Genomic DNA, 21,193 nt, shown 5'->3' on the forward strand with positions numbered 1-21,193 from the left:
TTGTACTAGTTACGGCAGCGCTTAGCTTGGCGAGTTTGGTATTTCATTCCCACTGCGTCTTAAGCTACGCAGCGTTGAGTGAACCGATGAAAGAGAACGTCTCTGGTTACTGGTGTAACCTATGTTCTCTGAATGGGGAACGAGACGCTGCGTTCGCTGCCAAGCTCCTTGCGCTGCCGACAAGCTTCCTTTTTCGGCAGAGAAATCTTAGGAGCAGATGGCCCGCGCTAATATAATATGACGATGCAAGAGCGTCGGGGCGGCGCCTGCGCCATCAGCCAATGAATTGGCGTGATTCTATAAGGGCTTCAGACAATCGGCACACCCAGAGGGCGTTCCCACTGCGTCTTAAGCTACGCAGCGTCTCGTTCCCTATTCAGAGAACATAGGTTACACCAGTAACCAGAGACGTTTTTTGCTCACAAACCAAATCCACTGTGATGAGATTGATACGGTAAAACCCTCGCCATCGTTACTGTTCGTATCACTGTGATCAAGAGCTGAGATTCAGATATGATAATGAGCGTTTGCTTTCTGACCAATCAGAGCAGAGCAGCTCTCAGAGAGGCGGGGTTTAGAGAGACTGAATCTTTATCGGAGCATTTCAGACACTGAGAGAAAAGAGCTGATGCTGCAGTGGAGATTATGAGTTAAATAAAGTGTTTTTGACCTTAGATGTGTTTAAACCTGTTGTAGGAGACTCTGAAACAACATTAGAATAGCATACGAGGGGCATTTTAACAGTCTAATCATAACCAGTGGATGATTTTGTGATTCCCCTCAGGCATTAGTTGTATCTAACGACTCTAGGAAAGAGTCGACCGCTGGGGAGATCGTGAACCTGATGTCAGCGGATGCTCAAAGGTTCAACGACGTCACAAACTTCATTCATCTGCTGTGGTCGTGTCCGCTGCAGATCGCCCTGTCCATCGCCTTCCTCTGGATCGAGCTGGGCCCGTCTGTGCTGGCGGGCCTGTTGGTGATGGTGCTGATGGTTCCCATTAACGGCTGGCTGGCCACCAAATCCAGGGCCTTCCAGGTGATCACGCTTCACCAACCATCACTCTTGTGTTAGGAAAGACAAAAGAAAACACGGTGACACTTTCTATGAAGCCCATCCTTATAATGAATTATAGATCCATTTATAGTTATTTATAAGTCTGTATTATACATATATTTATAAAGACTCAATAATACCTATACGGCATTATAAGAACAGTTATAGTTAGGTGTTCAAGCACGAAGTGCTGAAAACCTATTGTAATTGTAAGGATTTTTATTATTATTCTTCTGCCGTAAAACGCATCGTGCAGACCAAACCGTAAGAGCTAGAGACTTGATATTTGGGATTAAGGTAGCACAAAAATCGAGGAGAGGTTATCAAAGTATGAGCCCGATTGGCCCATAGGTGGCGCTACAGCGACCAAAAGTACTAAATTGGCCATAACTCCTCAACCGTTTGACCTAAAATCAAGACGGACAAGATGTATATCTCGGATTGTCGATTTGAGCAAAAAAAATTTTTGTCCAAAACCTACTTTTGCGAACTAGTCCCTGGTTTTTTGCCTGATCGGACCATAGGTGGCGCTATAACCGTCAAAAAGGTCTCATTCTTATTAGGTGTTCAAGCACGAAGTGCTGAAAACCTATTGTAATTGTAAGGATTTTTAGGTGTTCAAGCACGAAGTGCTGAAAACCTATTGTATTTGTACCGATTTTTAGGTGTTCAAGCACGAAGTGCTGAAAACCTATTCTAATTGTAAGGATTTTTGGGGAAAAAAAATCCCCTAAAACGCATCGTGAAGCCCAAACCGTAAGGCCTAGAGACTTGAAACCTGGCCAGGTGGTAGGGCCTCAGTTTGGGGAGAACCTATCAGACTATGACCCCGATTGGCCCATAGGTGGCGCTACAGCAACCAAAAGTACTAAATTGCTCATAACCCCTAGACCGTTTGACCTAGAATCAAGATGGACAAGATGTATATAACTTCTGATATAACTTCTTCATTTGGATGGCTATAATAGGGTCACTTCAATATGTAGCCTTGACCAAGAAAGCCTATATCTCTTCAATGAATGCTCAGATCTTCTTAAAAACAAGTCAGAACATGTGACTCTAAATAAGATAAGAAATAATGCATCTATAACAGTTAAAAAGGTGAAAATTATAACATAATGGCATATTAAGCCAGTAAGTGGTATTCTACTGGCCCCTGCTGTTTAAAATAGTCATTTTGTCATGCTACTAACTAATAATTTTCTGTAATTCTTATTTAGACTTTATAAAATCACCATTTTGTCCAAATTCATCTATTGAAGTATTACTATTGACCATTGTGTCACGGACAAATGTTAATCCTGAATGAGACAAAGTTCAAATCACTTTATCTACAACAGAATGTGTGTGTAGTCCCATGTTTCTGGATAAATCCTGAATAATCTGATTAAAAGCTTGCAAAGACATATATTTTAATGGTCTATAAGCATTTCATATATTTTCATAATGACTTGTGTGTGTGTGTTTGTCTAGATATGAATGCAAAAGCACATGTGAAAAGACTTTATTAATAAGTAGAGTGGCCAGCAGAGGGCAGTAGAAGACCACTTATTGGCTCACTTTCATTTTAACAGCCTTGAGTTTCAACAGGATTCTGCACTAAAGCAAACCAGTTTTTCCATGTTAACTGCATTATCCATGCTTACTATAAAATCCATTATATAACAATTACTATTATAACACAATCATATTTTGTCAGAGTGTATCACTTCATTTGTACTGACACTTCACATCAATGCTAGCAATGTGGTAAATCATGGTAAACTGTGGTAGAACATTAGCCTGGTTAAAACCAGACCATCTCAGTTGTAACTGAGTTATGGTCTGGCAAAGCGTCATAGACAAATCATTTCCAGAGGGGCGTCACCAACGGACGTCGCGAATAGACCTAAACCCAATCAGAGCGATGAAGGAGATGACGTATGCAGAGCGGCAGAAACATCTCTGAGTGTTGTTTTTTGCTCGGTTTTTAACAAAAGGGAAGGTTCAAATCGCTTAAAACAGACGCGATAGCTGATTCGACCGAGTGATGTTCGACGGCGGCATCCATCTTTGTAATGTAGGCTACAAAATCTGCTTCAAAATCCCAGCGCTGTCGTCATCGTGTAAAGCCCGCCCCAACGTTTCTGATTGGTGCCTTGATTTCGGCGGATTGGAAATGAGTTTGAATGAGCTCTTTGCCAGACTAACTTTCAGAGCAAATCTAAATTTGCCGGAAGTTGTCTGGGTTTTCCCAGGCTAGTAGAACATGGTAAATCATGGTAAACTATGATAAATCATGATATACTAAGGTAAATCATGCTAGAATCACGGTACTCTATGGTAAATCATCCTAGAACATGGTAAATCATGGTAAACTATGGTAAATCATGCTACAATCATAGTAAATCATCATAGAACATGGTAAATCATGGTAAACTATGGTAAATCATGTTAAACTATGGTAAATCATGCTAGATTTATGGTAAATCATGCTAGAACATGGTAAATCAAGGTAAACTATTGGAAACTGTAGTCAATCATGGTAAACTATGGTAAATCATGATAAACTAAGGTAAATCATGCTAGAATCACGGTACTCTATGATAAATCATCCTAGAACATGGTAAATCATACTAGAATCTGGTAAATCATGGTAAACTATGGTAAATCATGCTAGATGCATGGTAAATCATACTAGAACATGGTAAATCATGGTAAACTATGGTAAATCATGCTAGAACAGGGTAAATTATGTAAAGCATACTAGAACATGGAATATCATGGTAAAACTATGGTAAATCATGCTAGATTCATGGTAAATCATACTAGAACATGGTAAATCATGGTAAAACTATGGTAAAGCATGGTAAAACTATGGTAAATCATGGTAAACCTATGGTAAATCATGCTAGAATCATGGTAAATGGTTTTCCATCTATTATGTCAGTGGTTACATGCTTGCTAAATGTCTTTAATGCTTATGTGCTATAAGGGCTTAAATGCTTGAACACCGCTAAATGCTGCTAGCAGCTTTAATTATTATTATTTTTATAATTACTTCTAAGTCATGCATTTGCTTTTTCAATGCGCATCATAATCCATTATACACTGATTTATAAGTATTAATTAGTCAGTCGTACGGTTCCATGAATGTATTTGTAAAGATGCAGCCTGCATTGCTATAATGCTATTATATTATAGTTACAGTGACATTTATAGAAAGTGTTACCGAAAACACAATAGAAATATAATGTACTGCATCATTATCCACTAAACGCCACATGCTTCTTTTCAGGTGGAAAACATGAAATTTAAAGACTCACGCATGAAAATTGTGAATGACATATTGAATGGGATCAAAGTAAGTGGTTTCCTACACTCCTCTATCACACAGGACACATGAAAATATGTTTTTTTTACGTGTATCTTCTCATTTCTTTGTTATCTGTGTGGTAGATCCTCAAGTATTACGCCTGGGAATCCTCTTTTGAGTCTCAGGTTCAGGGGATTCGAGAAAAGGAGCTGAAGGTGATGAGGAAGTTTGCCTACCTCTCTTCTGTCTCCACATTCATATTTTCATGCGCTCCAGCTCTTGTGAGTATAATAATGTTTTATATACAGTATGATTTTCTATTTCAAGGTACCCCTCAGTCGGCAACACTTTATAACACTGTTCCTTCATTAAAGGGGTGGTTGATTATGATTTCACTTTTCTAGCTTTAGTTAGTGTGTAATGTTGCTGTTTGAGCAGAAACAACATCTGCAAAGTTACAATGCTCAAAGTTCAAAGCAAAGGGAGATATTTGCTTTTAAAGAAATCGTTTTTTTAAGGACTACAACAAACGGCCGGTAGGAACTACACAAGCTTCCTCCCGGGTTAGTGACATCACTAACCCTAAAATTTACATAAGCCCCGCCCCCGGGAACGCAGTCCATGTTGAGAAGAGGAAGAGCTGTTGTAGTCACACTGTGTGCGTCTCACAACAGTTCCTATACAAGCGATTTATAGATTATCCTGACAGAATATGCTAATTGAAGATAGTTAACTCCACATCAGCTGCATAAACTCATTAACTAACCATTTAGAGATGTCCTGTTGCTTCTACATGTTGTCACTTCTTCTTAGTCTCTCCATCTTTGTCTGACTCCGGTTTAAACATAAAAGGCAGAACAGTTTCTGACATTTTAGCGTGTGTCTGCGTGAGGTAATAGCTGCGAGAGCTGCTAACACACACACTCTTGAAGCTCCGCCCACTGTGTCGGGAGCTGCAGCTCATTTGCATTTAAAGGGCCAGACACAAAACGGTGCGTTTTTGCTAACCCTCAAAAAGTGACAACTTTAACATGCTATATAAAAATATCTGTGGGGTATTTTGAGCTAAAACTTCACATACAGACTCTGGGGACATCAGAGATGTATTTTACATCTTGTGAAAAGGGCATTATACCACCCCTTTAATGAATAACTACACAGGACTACACAAAATAGCAGTTATTGATTATCTAATAGTGAACTTCCACATTCATCTTAGCGCTATTACTTACTAATTCATTAATCTGAGTTTCTTGTTAGTTAATAGCAGTTACTAGAGTGTTAATAGTGCGTTACTCGTTTAGTTATTCATTAATGAAGGAACAGTGTTATAAAGTGTTACCACTCAGTCAACAGTGGATTGACAGCAAAGTTAAAAACCTTTTGAAATCCTTAATGAATGAATGTCAGAAAGCAAGCACCCCCTGATAGACACTGAGGTCATGTGGGGTCATCTTCAGGTTTCTCTCGCCACCTTCGCTGTGTTCGTGTCTGTGAGTCCGGATAACATCTTGGATGCAGAGAAAGCTTTCACCTCGATCTCGCTCTTCAACATACTGCGCTTCCCACTCGCCATGCTTCCACAGCTGATCTCCATCATGGTTCAGGTACTGCGCTATCAAGCTATTATTACACCCTAAAAGTGATCAGTTGACTTAACTTAACATTTTTTAGCAAACACGTTGCCTTAAAATTATATAGTAAAATTATTAAGTAAATAACTCCATGCTTAATCGAAAAAATTAAGTAATGTGGAATTGTCAAGTTCAGATAACTTAATTTGTTCAATTAAGCATTAAGTTTATCTACTTAATAATTTTAAGGCAACGTGTTCACCAATTTTCTTTAAGTTAGTGAACTGAACACTTTTTACAGTGTACAATGTAAAAAAAAAGTTGCTGCCTTAAATTTATTTCAAGTACAATCAACTTGAATGTTTAAGTAATTTCAACTCAAAATACATTGTTGAATCTTGTATAACTTTAACTTATTTTGATGAGTTAAACCAATGTAAAAACATATGTTGTCATTACTTATTGATCATATAATTTTTACAGTGTATATATTTATATGGTTATCTATACGGAAGCATTGGGAACACTTTACAATAAGGTTTGTTAGTTAGCATTAGTTAAATACATTAGATAGCATGAACTAATACTGAACTGCAGGTATACAGCATTTATTAATCTTTGTTAATGTTAATTTCAACATTTACTAATACTTGATTAAAATATTGTTAACATTAGTTAATGCACTGTGAACTAACATGAACAAACAACGAACAGTTGTATTTTTATTAACTAACATTAACAATGATTAATAAATATTGTAACAAATGTATTGCTCACTGTTAGTTCATGTTAGTTAATAGATAAACTAATGTTAACTAATGAACCTTATTGTAAAGTGTTACCGAAGCATTTTATTGCTACCTTTCAATAAGCTTTGTTTGCGGTTATAAAAGTATTTTTGACCTTGTTCGAAATCTAACAATACTTTTTCCCATGTTCAGACCACTGTATCTAAGAAAAGACTTGAGAAGTTTCTGAGTGGGAGTGATCTGGACACGACGGCGATAAAGCATGACGACAGCAACAGTGAGTCGGGAACTCTTTTCAGGATTCTAGCTGATTCTGATGGTTTTAGAAAAGCTGCCGTACTCATAATAATTTGTTCAAGTCCAAGTTTCCAGCCAACATATTACGTTCTAAGAATGTTTTGCTAACGTTCACATGGTTATGAAAATGTTATTTCTGAATGGTTTCTAAATGTTCAAAAAACAAAAATGTTTTAAAAATGTTTTTTCTTAATTATACAAAAGTTAAAGTGCCCCTGTAGTAAATAATTACATCAATTAAAACTCATCTTTAATCACCAAAATGACATATTTAATCACCAAAATGACATATTTAAGCATTTTTTCCTTGAAAAAATGTCTTCGTCTTAAAATATCTTGAATGTAACTCGACACCCTCGCCTCATTTAGCATGCGTGGTTCTATGAATATGCAAATATGCCCCGCCTCCACTCACTCACTCAGCTCAGAGATCCACTGGTTGACGATCACACATTGATCTGATCAGTTTTTGAGACTGTCTTTGGTTCACTGCAGTTTAAAGCAGAAAATACTCAGCAATGCTGTCGACTTATGAACTTACACATGGTGTGTCTTAAAGCATATTAAAAACACCACATAGACACATACACAACGTTAAAAGCTGGATTTTCACCACAGGGGGACTTTAAGGGAACATTACATTGTATCATTCTTCAAACATTATGGGAACGCTACTTTTAAATGTTCTCTGAACGTTCTAAAATGAGTAGTAACATTTCTCAAAGTTATGAACAATTGTTCTTCCAGGAACGTTAATAGAACGTTCTTTCAAAGTTATCTGGTTTTTAATACCGTTCTGGTAACACTTTACTTGAAGGGGTGTGCATAAGTCTGACATGACACCTTCTTAAACACACATGTAATGAATATGAAGGAGGGTTTATGCATGTGTATGACAACTGTCATTAATTGTCATTCGCTCAATTATGACATTTTTAATGCAAATATGACATAAGTTTGAGATGTCTTTGTTATGACAACTTGACATTAACCAATACATCATAACCTGTCAGTGTCTTTGTCAAGACAACTTGACATTACCAAGACAACATAAATTGTCATAAACATGGATAAAACCTCCTTCATATTCTTGACATGTGTCATGTCATGATTATGAAGGTGTCATGTCAGTCTTATGCACACCCCTTCAAGTAAAGTGTTACCAGAATGTTTCCATAACTTAATGAGAGCGTTATCAGAACATTATTAGAACATATTTTTCTTATCTGTGATCCAACTATTACATTTCAGAAAAAAAGACTGATGTATAGATAATGTTTTTGTGCTGATGTGATTAATAGAAGCTGCGGTGAGCATGACCGATGGCACGTTTTCCTGGGAAAGAGAAACAGAACCAGTGCTGAAACAGTGAGTTTTGCCCTTTCACTCACTATATCTTTACACTATTACAGTATAAAACAGATGCTACAATGATGAATAAATCGTGATTTAGGATTATTCTGGTGTGTGTGAGTGTGTGTGTGTGTGTTTGTGTGAGTGTGTGTGTGTGTGTGTGTGTGTATGTGTGTGTGTGTGTGTGTGTGTGTGTGTGTGTTTGCATGTGTGTGTGTGTGTTTGCATGTGTGTGTGTGTTATCGTCCAGCTCAGTTTAGTTCTCATATAATGGTGTCAATGCAGGCAGATCAATAATATTGTTGAATATTAAATTAAATGTCCCCAACTAAACAAGCCAAAAGCAAATGGGGACAAAGGCGAAAAAAGGCGACAGGGGCGAGGAACCAAAACTCCATCAGTGACAGAATGGAGAAAAAAAGTGTATGATTATGATTCCGTCAGCATTATAGGTCAGAAGTTTGGAAGAAGATTGGATTGGAACATTCAGAATATTATCCAGTTCCCTCTGGTTGAAGATCGGAGTCACGCCGGTATATAGACGAGTTTGTTGAGGATCAGTGCCGATGGCTGTCGTGTCGATGAGGCCTTACAGGGGAGAGTCTAGATCACACAAGCTCTGCTGACACTTCAGGGATGCGTTGTGGTCGTGTCCAGGCGCAGGTCCTCCATCTGATTTGGATACGGCCCGTATTCGGCTGTAAACCTCGGAATAAACAGAAAGACTAACATTAGCGTAGATGTTTAATAGGGAGCCAATGCAGTGTTGACAGAACCGGGCTAATATGGTCATACTTCCTGGTTTTGGTAAGAACTCGAGCTGCTGCGTTTTGAACTAGCTGTAGTTTGTTTATTAAGCGTGTAGGGCAACCACCCAGTAGAGCATTACAGTAATCTAGCCTTGATGTCATGAACGCATGAACTAATTGTTCCGCATTTGTCACTGAGAGCAAATGATGTAATTTAGATATATTCTTAAGATGGAAAAATGCGGTTTTACAGATACTAGACACGTGACTTTCAAATGAAAGATTGCTATCAAAGAGCGCAAACACACACACACACACACACACACACACACACACACACACACACACACAGGTTCCTAACCGAAGACTTGACAGAGCAGCCATCAAGTGTTAGACAGTATTCTGGGTTATTACGTGAGGAAGTTTTTTGTCCAATAATTAGAATCTCTAATTCTTATTATGAATCATTATTCAATTATTATCTTATTAGAATCTCCAATGCTACATTACTAGAGAGAAGGAATACCATGTCTTTTCAACAGGTCAGGTCTGCCCCAAAAACTTTTCCAATTGTCTATGAACCCTATATTATTCTGCAGACACCACTTAGACAGCCAGCCATTGAGTGAGCACAGTCTACTAACTATCTCATCACTCCGGCGAACGGGAAGGCGGACAGAGCAAATTACAGTGCCTATCATCGTACTTGCGAGTTCACACACATCTTTAACGTTAATTTTGGTGATAATTCTGGCGGAGGTGAACATCATTAGTGCCGACGTGAATAATAATCTTAGAGAATTTACGATTAGCATTAGCCAGCCGTTTTAAAAGGCAGTGTGTGTGTTTGCATGAGTGTGTGTGGGGGAGTGTGTGTGTATGTGTGTATGTGTGTTTGTGTGTGTGTTTGCATGTGTGTGTTTGCATGTGTGTGTGAGTGTGAGTGTGAGTGTGAGTGTGTGTGTGTGTGTGTGTGTGTGTTCTATCTAGCGGTTTTCACTCTGGATCTTAATCGATGTGTGTGTTGTTCAGTGTGTCTCTGGACATTACCCCGGGTCGTCTGGTGGCAGTGGTGGGAGCTGTGGGATCGGGGAAGAGTTCACTGATATCGGCTCTGCTGGGAGAACTGCACTGCCTCAAGGGAAACATTAATATAAACGTAATCAAACGCATCTTATTACGAACGATTACTGTAACTCTTCTCTTCCGACTGGACGTTAGTGGTGTGTGTTTCTCTGCCGCTTGACATTAGTTTTGTGTGTGTGTGTGTGTGTCTCAGGGGTCGGTGGCGTATGTCCCTCAGCAGGCCTGGATCCAGAACGCCTCACTGAAGGATAATGTCCTCTTCGGCTCTGAGCTGGATGAAGAACGGTACCGGTCCGCGGTGGAGGCCTGTGCTCTCGGGCCTGACCTGGACCTGCTGCCCGGGAGAGATCAGACCGAGATCGGAGAGAAGGTGAAGAGCACTGCTTCCCCACCGTCAGTCCTTGAGTCTTTACATATCAGAAAACTGAGACTGGCAAACATTTAGGGCCGTATCATACACCCGGTGCAATGCAGCGCCAGGCGCGACGCAAGTGTGTCTGCCAGTTTCACTTTCAGCCCGACGCAGTTTTCATTTCATTTATTAAGCCCAAAACACACCCATTACTCATTAAGAGAATAAAGGACAACCCTTTTAGACCATGCTCTGCGTGCCGACCATCTATCCTGTCGTTAAACTAGCAAAAGTGTATTCGAGCCGACCTAAGTGCACTTGTGCTGTGAGCTTTAGACCATGAGCTTAGATCCTTAAAATAGGATGAAAAGTCACAGTTGGCATATTCAGTGGTGGATGTAGGCATGATTATAAGGTTATAAAAATAAAACCGGCAGGGAATGTTCTGCATAAGTTTGCTTTTGGTTGTCACACAACCTCCCTGCAACGTTCTGGGAAGGTTAGCTTTTTTTACAATAAGAACCAAGAGAGAACGTTTCCCAGAATGTTCTTATTTGATCATGCACTTAATCAAATGGGAACCTCATTTATATTGAAAGCCAAATCAACAGACTGTCTTTGGTTCACTACAGTTTTAAGGAGAAAATTCTCAGCAATGCTGTCGACTTATGAATTTACACATGGTTTGTCTTAAAGCATATTAAAAACACCACTTTAGTCGCGTTTCCACCGAAATTACCTGGATCAATTTGTCCCAGGGACTTCTTTTCCCCCAGACCTGTTGCTGTCTGCGTTTCCACCGCGGTCTAATGTACCGTGAAGATTAGGCAAATTAGTACGGTGACGCGCACTACTTTACAGTTCCGGCTGGATTTCACCATCTGAATTTAAGCTTAATAAACCCTGAACCTTGTCGTCCATCGGCCGCAACTCCATTGTTGATTCGAATAGCAAACAACTGTTTCTGCATGCACCATGGTGGTTGAAATAAAATGCGGCATGAACTCGACCAATCAGCATGTTCAGCGCCCAAGTCCCCCCTCTGAAAGTTCCTGAACTTTGATAAAATTTCTGAGGGGGAAATATTTACCCGGAACTTCATGTAGACCCTGCGGTGTAAACACACCGAGTACCAGCCCAAAGTCCCTAGATCCTGCGGTGGAAACGCGGCTATATACACATAAACAACATTAAAAGCTGGATTTCCACCCCAGGGGGACTTTAAATACAGTTACCAATAACACCACTCCAATACTTTACACCACTGGCTGTTGGTCCTGACAATGCAACTGCAATAGTGCATATTCACTGTATTTAGGCATTTCCACGGCTTATTCTCTCACCCAGGAAGAGTTCACACATGTGTGGAACGGGAACGGGGTTGGGAAACACTGACTTTGAATGTTTGATGTGTGATCTGCTGTGCCTCAGGGCATCAATCTGAGCGGCGGACAGAAACAGCGGGTGAGTTTGGCCCGGGCGGTTTACAGCTCCGCTGACGTGTTCCTTCTGGATGACCCGCTGTCTGCTGTCGACTCACATGTGGGAAAACATCTGTTTGAACGGGTGATCGGACCCAAAGGACTGCTCAGAAATAAGGTAGGAGACTAATGTCAAAGTCAATACTCAGGCTGCCATAGTTTCTTGAAAAAAAATATCTAATCCAAGGCTAAAAAGCTTACAAATTATAGGCTAATTTCACTGCTTTATTTTCTGTCATATTTTGTTTAGGCTAGAACTTTAGTTCTGAGAAAGTTATGAACAAACGTTCTTCCAGTAACATTGAAGGATTAGTTCACTTCAGAATTAAAATGTCCTGATAATTTACTCTCCCCCACGTCCTCCAAGATGTTCATGTCTTTCTTTCTTCAGTGGAAAAGAAATGAAGGTTTTTAAAAAAAACACTCCAGGATTGTTCTCCATATAGTGAGTTTAATGGGGTCCAACGGGTCGAAGGTCCAGATGTGAGTTTCAGTGCAGCTTCAAAGTCTCGACACGATCCAGCCGAGGAATAAGAGTCTCATCTAGACAAACCAGTGGACATTTTATAACAAATACATAATATATACTTTTTAACCAAAAAGTATGAAAGAAAGACATGAACATCTTGGATGATGTGGGGGAGAGTAAATTATCAGGAAATTTTAATTCTGAAGAGACCTAATCCTTTAATAGAACTTCTGTTCAAAGTTATCTGGTCTCAAAACATTAGCACAAGAAGTTATTTATAAATCATTCATGTATGGTTTTATTTCAGAAACATAAATGTTACTACTTGTTTCAGAACTTTCAGAAAAAATTCAAAAGTAACATTCACAAAAATGTTTGAAGAATGATGAAACGCAATATTCCCCATTCAACCAAGGAAAAACGTTTTTAAAACATTTTGAGTGTTAATAACTTAATTAACTTAATGTAACTTAACTTTAACAAATAGCTGGGATACTCACTATATTATTATACATGTCAAATGCACATTTTCTGCTTGACTTAAATTTCTGCATTGCTGTTCATTTTTTTCCCCTTCTCTTTCCTTGTAGACTCGTATCCTGGTGACACACGGGATTAGCTTCTTGCCGTTTGTAGATGAGATTGTGGTGTTGGTGAATGGGGTTGTGTCCGAGGTGGGATCATACGACGCTCTTCGAGCCAGTAAAGGCGCTTTCAATGAATTCATGGAAACTTACGGCAAAGAGGAAAACAATGCTAATGGCAATAAAGGTTTGTCTACCATCGAACATTTGCATTTCCTGCTGAGCTTCAGATATTGTCCTGAATTCTAAAATAGCCATCTGAACACATTCTGAAAGTTTTAGTACAGGACTTGCAATGTCTACATGATTCATGCTTTATATCTTGGTGCGAGTGGTCTTTCCTCAGTAACACTTTATTTCGATGGTCCACTTTAGACATTCTACTAGCTATAAGTAACTTTGCAACTACAAGTCAACTTCAGAGTTAGTTGACTTGTAGTTGCAAAGTTACTCACAGTTAGTAGAATGTCTGAAGTTGACCATTGAAGTAACCCTTTCCTCATGCTATTCTGATTGTGAATGCCTGAATCTGTCAAGCGGAGTGCAACAGACACATTTACCTTACATTACATTTTGTTACAAACTGCTCCGAGACTTGGGTTGAAGATCCAAAGGCAGCTTTATTGGGACAGTCCAGAATCGTAATCAATATAACGACAAAGGGTCAAACAACCCAAATGAGCAACAGGGCAGAAAACACAGACAAAAGGAAATACAGAAAACAGGCATAAAATTAAAAAAACAAGACACAGGAAACCAGGAAAACGCTCAGAAATACAGTGTAACAACATACAAGACTTCGCAAAGAATGACTGAAAACACAGGGCTTCAATAGACAAGAGTAAATGGGATAATAACACACAGGTGGAAGTAATCAGAACATGATGAGTCCAGGCAATGGTTTATGGGAAATGCAGTCCATGATGTGATAAAGCAGATGGAAGGAGCGCCCTCTGGTGGAGATCATGGGCACTCCAGCTGGTGGTTGTGACAATTCTATTGATTTAGTTTTAACTAATTTTTAATTAAGCTACTTTTTATAACATTATAAATGTCTTTACTGCCACTTTTGATCAATTGAATGCATCCTTGCTGAATAAAAGTATTAATTTCTTTCAAAAATATATTTTTGAAATGTTGTGTGTGTTCATAGATTTGGGATGCATGAACAATAAATGATCTCTAAAGCATTACTTAGAAACAAGTAAATGAAATTAAACAAAGAAATGCAGTATGTTTTTGCACTACTTGCATCAAAACACATGTGCACAAGTCTTCATGCACATAAACGATGTGATTGATTGTAATTGTGTGGTCAAACAGCAGCAGCTCGGGGGTCCGACTATGAAGATATCGACACCCTGCCGGAGGGTTTGGAGCCTCAGGCCGACAGCTCTCCAGAGGACATCGTCTCAAACACACTAAAGAGAGAAAACAGCCTCCGTCACTCTCAACGGAACGGAAGGTAAACCAAACACACCATCGAGAGACATGTTAGAACAACAAAAGATTTTACTCCAGACATGCACTATTTCACACAGATAAACTGAATCCTGCCCCACGTGAGCAAGTATAGAGTGCAAGTCGTCGCACTAATGCACTCTATCGTCATCATGATCTTCACAAATGCAACTAAAATGCAACAACAGACTTTGTTTTGTGTTCACCAAGATTTATATTTATATTTTTTGTCTTTAGTGTGAGAGTAAGGAAGAACAGCTCTCTTCGAAGTAAAAAAGACTCAGACGATAAGAAAGGACAGCGACTGATTGAGAAAGAGACAATGGAGACCGGAAGGGTACATAATAAGCTATTTTGATTCTCCATGTTTTGTCATCTATTTTCCCCCTCAGTAATTGTGTAAATTATTTTTTGATCCATGTACAGGTGAAGTTCTCAGTGTATCTTCAGTATCTGAGGGCGATGGGATGGTGTTACGTCACCTGGAGTTTCCTCATCTACTTCATCCAGAATGTGGCCATCATTGGTCAAAATCTGTGGCTCAGTGACTGGACTAATGATGCCGTAGATTATTTCAACACAACCTACCCGAATCATATTAGAGACACGAGAATAGGTGTCTTTGGAGCCCTGGGAATTGCACAAGGTATGAGCAGAAAGAGGTTTAATAAATACTTTTACAAACAGAATGAAATCGAGGACATGATATTTTTGTGATTTAAAGAGGCTAGTTCATTATTTTGGGTGTACTAGAATAGGTTAACATGCTTTTGTGCAAAAAACACATACTTTCTTTACATACTGTACATTATTGCAGCACCTCTATTTCCAGTCTGTCTGAAACGAGCTGATTTCTACAAAGCCCCACTTACACCTTCTGAAATGCAGAGAGTGCTCTGATTGGCCCGCTGAACTAGTGCGTTGTGATTGGCCTAGATTAGTGTTCTCTGTTTGACAGAATAAGTCCCTTTGTGCAAGACTATGAGCTTTGCGACTCTGCGCTGTGACCATGGACCACAATAGTCATATCCATGTGATCAGCCTCTATGGCCAAACAAACATCCCCAGTTTGATCTAAACCAGATAAAGAACTTAGAAAATATGAGAATTTTCCTGCTTACATTTTGACAACAATGTTTGACATATCAAAAATCTTGTCGCAATTAGCATCTCCAATGTGTGTGAGAATTGCATGAATCCCCATCAACGAAAAAATTCACATTACATCCAAAATGGCAGACTTCCTGTTTATGGCTCGATGAGAACAATTTGTCTACAGAGTTTGGTGGCTGTAGGTAAAACCAACCCCAGCACTTTTGTCATGGTGGCGCTACAGAAACCCCCCAATTCCCCAAACCCCCCCCCCCCCCCCCCCCCCCTTTTAGGCCTTTTCGCAGCTTTTGCCAATGTCTAACTCTGATTTGTGTGTTGAATTTCATTAAATTTTAAGCATGCTAAGAGCCTCAAAAACAGCCAAAATACATGGTTTGGAATTGACTAATGCTGGCGATTGGAAAGAAAACAGACTTGTAAGTGAATGGATATTATGCAGTAGGGAAGTTAATTGAGGACAGTGAAGTGAAAAACATATGTTCTAAGAAATGTTTGCGTTATTTTTGAATGCTCTCTGAATGTTCTAAATGTCCAGATTTTTAAACGTTTTAAAAATGTTTTATTTCCTTGGCTATGTGAGTGTTAAGGGATTCCATTTCATCATTCTTCAGACATTATGTGAACTTTAGACTCTGAGACTCTCGGCTGAAGAGAGATGGACAGTCTATCACAGGGATATAATTTGGTCATGAATTTTATAATAAGAATAAATGTTACCCAAATTTAGTTCACATCAATTACATATTATATACTTGTTAGTCATGATGATCTACATATTAAATGATCAGAAGCATAATAATACAATTGTCATAGCCATGGTGTAGAACATGATAAGTGAAGGCCAGTCATATTGGCATCATCATCAAAGCTATTCTTGGTTTAGACCATAGAGAGTGATCTGATGTAGGAAAATAGGTCTTGTGAAGTTTGGAGAGTTTTAGCTCTTAGTGATGACATGGAGAGTTTAAGTCTTTTGTTTCACAGAGAAAAAAAACGGTGAAAGAAGTATATGAATTATGACTAAGTGACGTTATGTCTTTCTCTGCCAGGATTTCTGGTGTTTTTAGGCACTATACTCCTAGCTGATGGATCCATATGTGCGTCCAGGACTCTACACACAAATCTGCTGTCTAATATTCTGAAAGTACCCATGGTGTTCTTTGATACCACACCTTCAGGACGAGTAGTCAATCGTTTCGCTAAGGTATATATGGGCCCACTTTTAACACTGAACAACACACTTTTGTTGATGTTTGCTATAAAGCCAAAACAAAGATCTACATTGCATTTTGCATTTTGTATGCAATTGCATTGAGTTTTATAATGAGTGGGTCTGTATGAAGGCCAGAGACACGCTCTATAGCATTCTATACACTCTTAAAAATAAGGGGTCCAAAGGGGTGTTTAAACAGTGATGCCAAAGAAGAAGCATTTTTTCCACAAAGAGCACACACACACACACACACACATGATTAAAAAAGTTTAAATTTGTCCTGAAAAAATAGTCACACTTTGTGCTCCTCATGGTAAAAAATGAGCACATAAAAAATCAAACTAATCTAATGGAAACATTCTGCGTCCAAACATATTTATGACATATTTATGACAGGTTGTGTTGTCTTGGTAATGTCAAGTTGTCGTGACAAAGACACTGCAGTTTATGATGTATTGGTTTTTTGGTCAAGGTGTCATAACAAAGACATCTCAAACAATGTCATATTTGCATTAAAATGTCATAATTGAGCAAATGACAGTTAATGACAGTTGTCATAAACATGCATAAACCCTCCTTCATATTCATGACATGTGTCATGTCAGTCTTCAAGTGTTACCAACATGTTTTTGGAAAATATTTATTTCTTATCAAATTTTAAAAAGTATTTTTGTGCAATTTTCATGACAATAAACTTACTTTCATCAGCAATAATCTGCCACATGTCATCTTTAAAAAGAGACCAAACTGCTCCAAAGCATTCAAGATTTAGGAAGTTAGAATTTGGAAATTAAATTTTCTATGCTCAAAAAGTATTTTACAGATTCATATAAACATAGCAATCTAATTGGAATGTAAACGCATCCCAAGACTATGAAAATGACGAAATCTAATGAAAAATTCCTCCTATGATTGGCTGTACTTTGCCTGTTCTTAAACTGAAATTTCGTTTTTCGATTTGGCTTATATTTAGGATATCTTTACTGTGGATGAGATGATCCCGATGTCCTTCAGATCCTGGATTCTCTGTCTTCTCGGAGTTCTAGGGACCTTGTTTGTCATCTGTCTGGCTACTCCAATCTTCACTGCAGTTGTTGTACCAATGGCTGTTATCTACTACTTTGTGCAGGTAAGACAGCTTACAGTAATGCTAAAACAAATAAACTGTATTCTGTGGACACTGGGTTTTTAAAAACTTGGCAACATGTTTTTCTCACATAAGTAAAATAATAAAAAAATTGTCTAAACCCACTTCCTGTATTTCAGAGGTTCTATGTTGCTACATCCAGGCAACTCAGACGACTGGACTCTGTGTCTCGATCTCCCATTTACTCTCACTTTGGAGAAACGGTATCAGGCCTCTCTGTGATAAGGGCGTATGGGCATCAGCAGCGTTTCCTAAAGCAAAATGAGGACACCATTGATCAGAATCTCAAAAGCGTCTATCCTTGGATTGTTTCTAATAGGTCAGAATTGGTAGTAGATACGGAGCTTTTCGTCAAGAGATAAATCTGTGTTTGCTCCTTAAGCATCTAATGTTGCTTGTTGGATTTCAGGTGGTTGGCCATGCGGTTGGAGTCTCTGGGGAATCTGGTGGTGTTTTTCTCAGCGTTATTTGCTGTAATCTCTCGAGACTCTTTGAATAGTGGATTGGTTGGACTGTCCATCTCATACGCCTTAAATGTAATTTTTTCTTTGATTTTGAGCTGCTTGTGAGTCAAATAACATTGCCATTTAGTAACACTGCTTCTTATTAGGTGACGCAAACTTTGAACTGGCTTGTGAGAATGACATCAGAATTGGAGACCAACATCGTCGCTGTGGAAAGAGTGAGCGAATACACAGAGATAAAAAATGAGGTAGAGAATTAAAATCATTTTCATGTGTCAGTTTCTGGATTAATGTCCTAATATTGTTTTTTTAATCTCCCAAACATTATGAACTATAGACAAGCCAAAAACTACATACTACAACTACAATATTTGTGTCTCCAGGCTCCGTGGATCACCAGTAATCGTCCTCCTGACGACTGGCCCTCCGCCGGGAAAATTCGCTTTGAAAACTACAAAGTTCGATACCGGCCTGAATTGGAGCTCATTCTCCATGGAATCACATGTGACATTGAAACCACAGAGAAGGTGAGGAGACACATCAGATTCTTAATATTTTTTATATTGAAAATGCCATGGAGTGATGAATGGTATTATACACTGATCATTATTATACAAGACTTATAGGGCTCTAGTTCTGTATCTACCTTGGTTGTGTTTGACACAGTTGGGTTTTTGGAAGAAGCGATGACTCAAATGCAAAATTAAAGGTGAAGTAAGCGATTTCTGAGAAACACTGTTGATTTTTTAAATCAACCCAAACAAACACGCCCCTCCCTTCATTGCTCCAGCCCCAAAGGGTGTCTCTTTATCATAGCTGAAGTGAAGCAAAATAATGCTTTGTGAAAAAAGCAAAGATGGCGAACGAACGATACGGAAGAACAAAAACTGAACATACAGTAAACAAACCAATGTTATCATGTATAGAACAGAAACAACGTAACCTTGGTGTCTGTTTTCAGGCCTTCCCGCTTAGGTCTCTCCAGCGCTGGAAAGCTCTTCTAATAAATAATTTGAGTCCTGAAGATCTTGGTTGACCATAACCCTTCTGATATTCCTCTGAGCTTTTCTCTATTGTAACATCTCTTAGCCATCACTTTCTACAGTCTTTCTTTAAATCTCCTCTTGCTCACTCTCTCTCCTCCTCCATCATGAGTGGACACGCCCCTACTGCTGATTGGTTTACTATCTCCTCCATCATGAGTGGACACTCCCCCTACTGCTGATTGGTTCACTATCTCCTCCCCCATCATGAGTGGACACTCCCCCTACTGCTGATTGGTTCACTATCTCCTCCCCCATCATGAGTGGACACTCCCCCTACTGCTGATTGGTTCACTATCTCCTCCCCCATCATGAGTGGACACTCCCCCTACTGCTGATTGGTTCACTATCTCCTCCCCCATCATGAGTGGACACTCCCCCTACTGCTGATTGGTTCACTATCTCCTCCCCCATCATGAGTGGACACGCCCCCTACTGCTGATTGGCTCACTCGCTCTCCTTCCCCATCATGAGTGGACACTCCCCCTACTGCTGATTGGTTCACTATTTCCTCCCCCATCATGAGTGGACACGCCCCCTACTGCTGATTGGTTCACTCTCTCCTTCCTCATCATGAGTGGACACGCCCCCTACTGCTGATTGGTTGACTCTCTCCTCCCTCATCATGAGTGGACATGCCCCCTACTGCTGATTGGTTCACTCTCTCCTCCCTCATCATGAGTGGACACTCCCCCTACTGCTGATTGGCTCACTCTCTCTCCTCCCCCATCATGAGTGGACACTCCCCTACTGCTGATTGGTTCACTATCTCCTCCCCCATCATGAGTGGACATGCCGCCTACTGCTGATTGGTTCACTATCTCCTCCCCCATCATGAGTGGACACTCCCCCTACTGCTGATTGGTTCACTCTCTCCTCCCTCATCATAAGTTGACACTCCCCCTACTGCAGATTGGTTCACTATCTCCTCCCCCATCATGAGTGGACACGTCCCCTACTGCTGATTGGTTCACTCTCTCCTCCCTCATCATGAGTGGACACGCCCCCTACTGCTGATTGGTTCACTCTCTCCCTCCTAAGTGTATTATGTGTTCAGTCTATAGCAGGGGTCTCAAACTCAACTTAACTGGGGGCCGCTGGAGGTAGAGTCTGGGTCAGGCTGGGCCGCATCAAGTATTCCACAAAAAATAGTATTCAAGTATTCCAAAAAAGGATTCAAAAAGTTTAAATTTGTTCTGAAAAAATAGTCACACTTGTGCTCCTCATGGTAAAAAATGAGCACATTAAAAATCAAACTAATCTAATGGAAACATTCTGCGTCCAAACATACAGGTCCTTCTAAAAAAATTAGCATATTGTGATAAAGTTCATTATTTTCCATAATGTAATGATAAAAATTAAACTTTCATATATTTTAGATTCATTGCACACCAACTGAAATATTTCAGGTCTTTTATTGTTTTAATACTGATGATTTTGGCATACAGCCAAAAAATTAGCATATCATGAAAAGGGTCTCTAAACGAGCTATTAACCTAATCATCTGAATCAACGAATTAATTCTAAACACCTGCAAAAGATTCCTTAGGCTTTTAGAAACTCCCAGCCTGTTTCATTACTCAAAACCGCAATCATGGGTAAGACTGCCGACCTGACTGCTGTCCAGAAGGCCATCATGGACACCCTCAAGCAAGAGGGTAAGACAGAAAGAAACTTCTGAACAAATAGGCTGTTCCCAGAGTGCT

The 21,193-nt window shown here is 39.5% G+C and overlaps 1 protein-coding gene across 2 annotated transcripts in view; it reads left to right on the forward strand.

Annotated features, from left to right (window-relative positions):
* The window catches only part of LOC130103852 (ATP-binding cassette sub-family C member 2-like), a 51,002-nt gene that overhangs the window by 20,925 nt on the left and 8,884 nt on the right, over window positions 1-21,193 (forward strand). Inside the window, exons 10-28 of one of the 2 annotated variants that reach the window (XM_056270190.1) lie at window positions 785-1,039; window positions 4,335-4,400; window positions 4,496-4,633; window positions 5,813-5,959; window positions 6,868-6,952; window positions 8,274-8,340; window positions 10,107-10,233; window positions 10,354-10,530; window positions 11,944-12,111; window positions 13,053-13,233; window positions 14,370-14,511; window positions 14,745-14,844; window positions 14,934-15,153; window positions 16,670-16,824; window positions 17,807-17,962; window positions 18,100-18,299; window positions 18,390-18,516; window positions 18,591-18,692; window positions 18,828-18,971. In XM_056270190.1, coding sequence (XP_056126165.1) covers window positions 785-1,039; window positions 4,335-4,400; window positions 4,496-4,633; window positions 5,813-5,959; window positions 6,868-6,952; window positions 8,274-8,340; window positions 10,107-10,233; window positions 10,354-10,530; window positions 11,944-12,111; window positions 13,053-13,233; window positions 14,370-14,511; window positions 14,745-14,844; window positions 14,934-15,153; window positions 16,670-16,824; window positions 17,807-17,962; window positions 18,100-18,299; window positions 18,390-18,516; window positions 18,591-18,692; window positions 18,828-18,971 — 2,757 coding nt within the window. The remainder of the gene's footprint in view (window positions 1-784; window positions 1,040-4,334; window positions 4,401-4,495; window positions 4,634-5,812; window positions 5,960-6,867; window positions 6,953-8,273; window positions 8,341-10,106; window positions 10,234-10,353; window positions 10,531-11,943; window positions 12,112-13,052; window positions 13,234-14,369; window positions 14,512-14,744; window positions 14,845-14,933; window positions 15,154-16,669; window positions 16,825-17,806; window positions 17,963-18,099; window positions 18,300-18,389; window positions 18,517-18,590; window positions 18,693-18,827; window positions 18,972-21,193) is intronic. The other variant, XM_056270191.1, reaches the window with a different exon arrangement.

Source organism: Rhinichthys klamathensis, unplaced genomic scaffold (assembly GCF_029890125.1).
Source record: "Rhinichthys klamathensis goyatoka isolate OS25496 unplaced genomic scaffold, OSU_Roscu_1.1 h1tg000298l_1, whole genome shotgun sequence".
Lineage (NCBI taxonomy): Eukaryota > Metazoa > Chordata > Actinopteri > Cypriniformes > Leuciscidae > Rhinichthys > Rhinichthys klamathensis.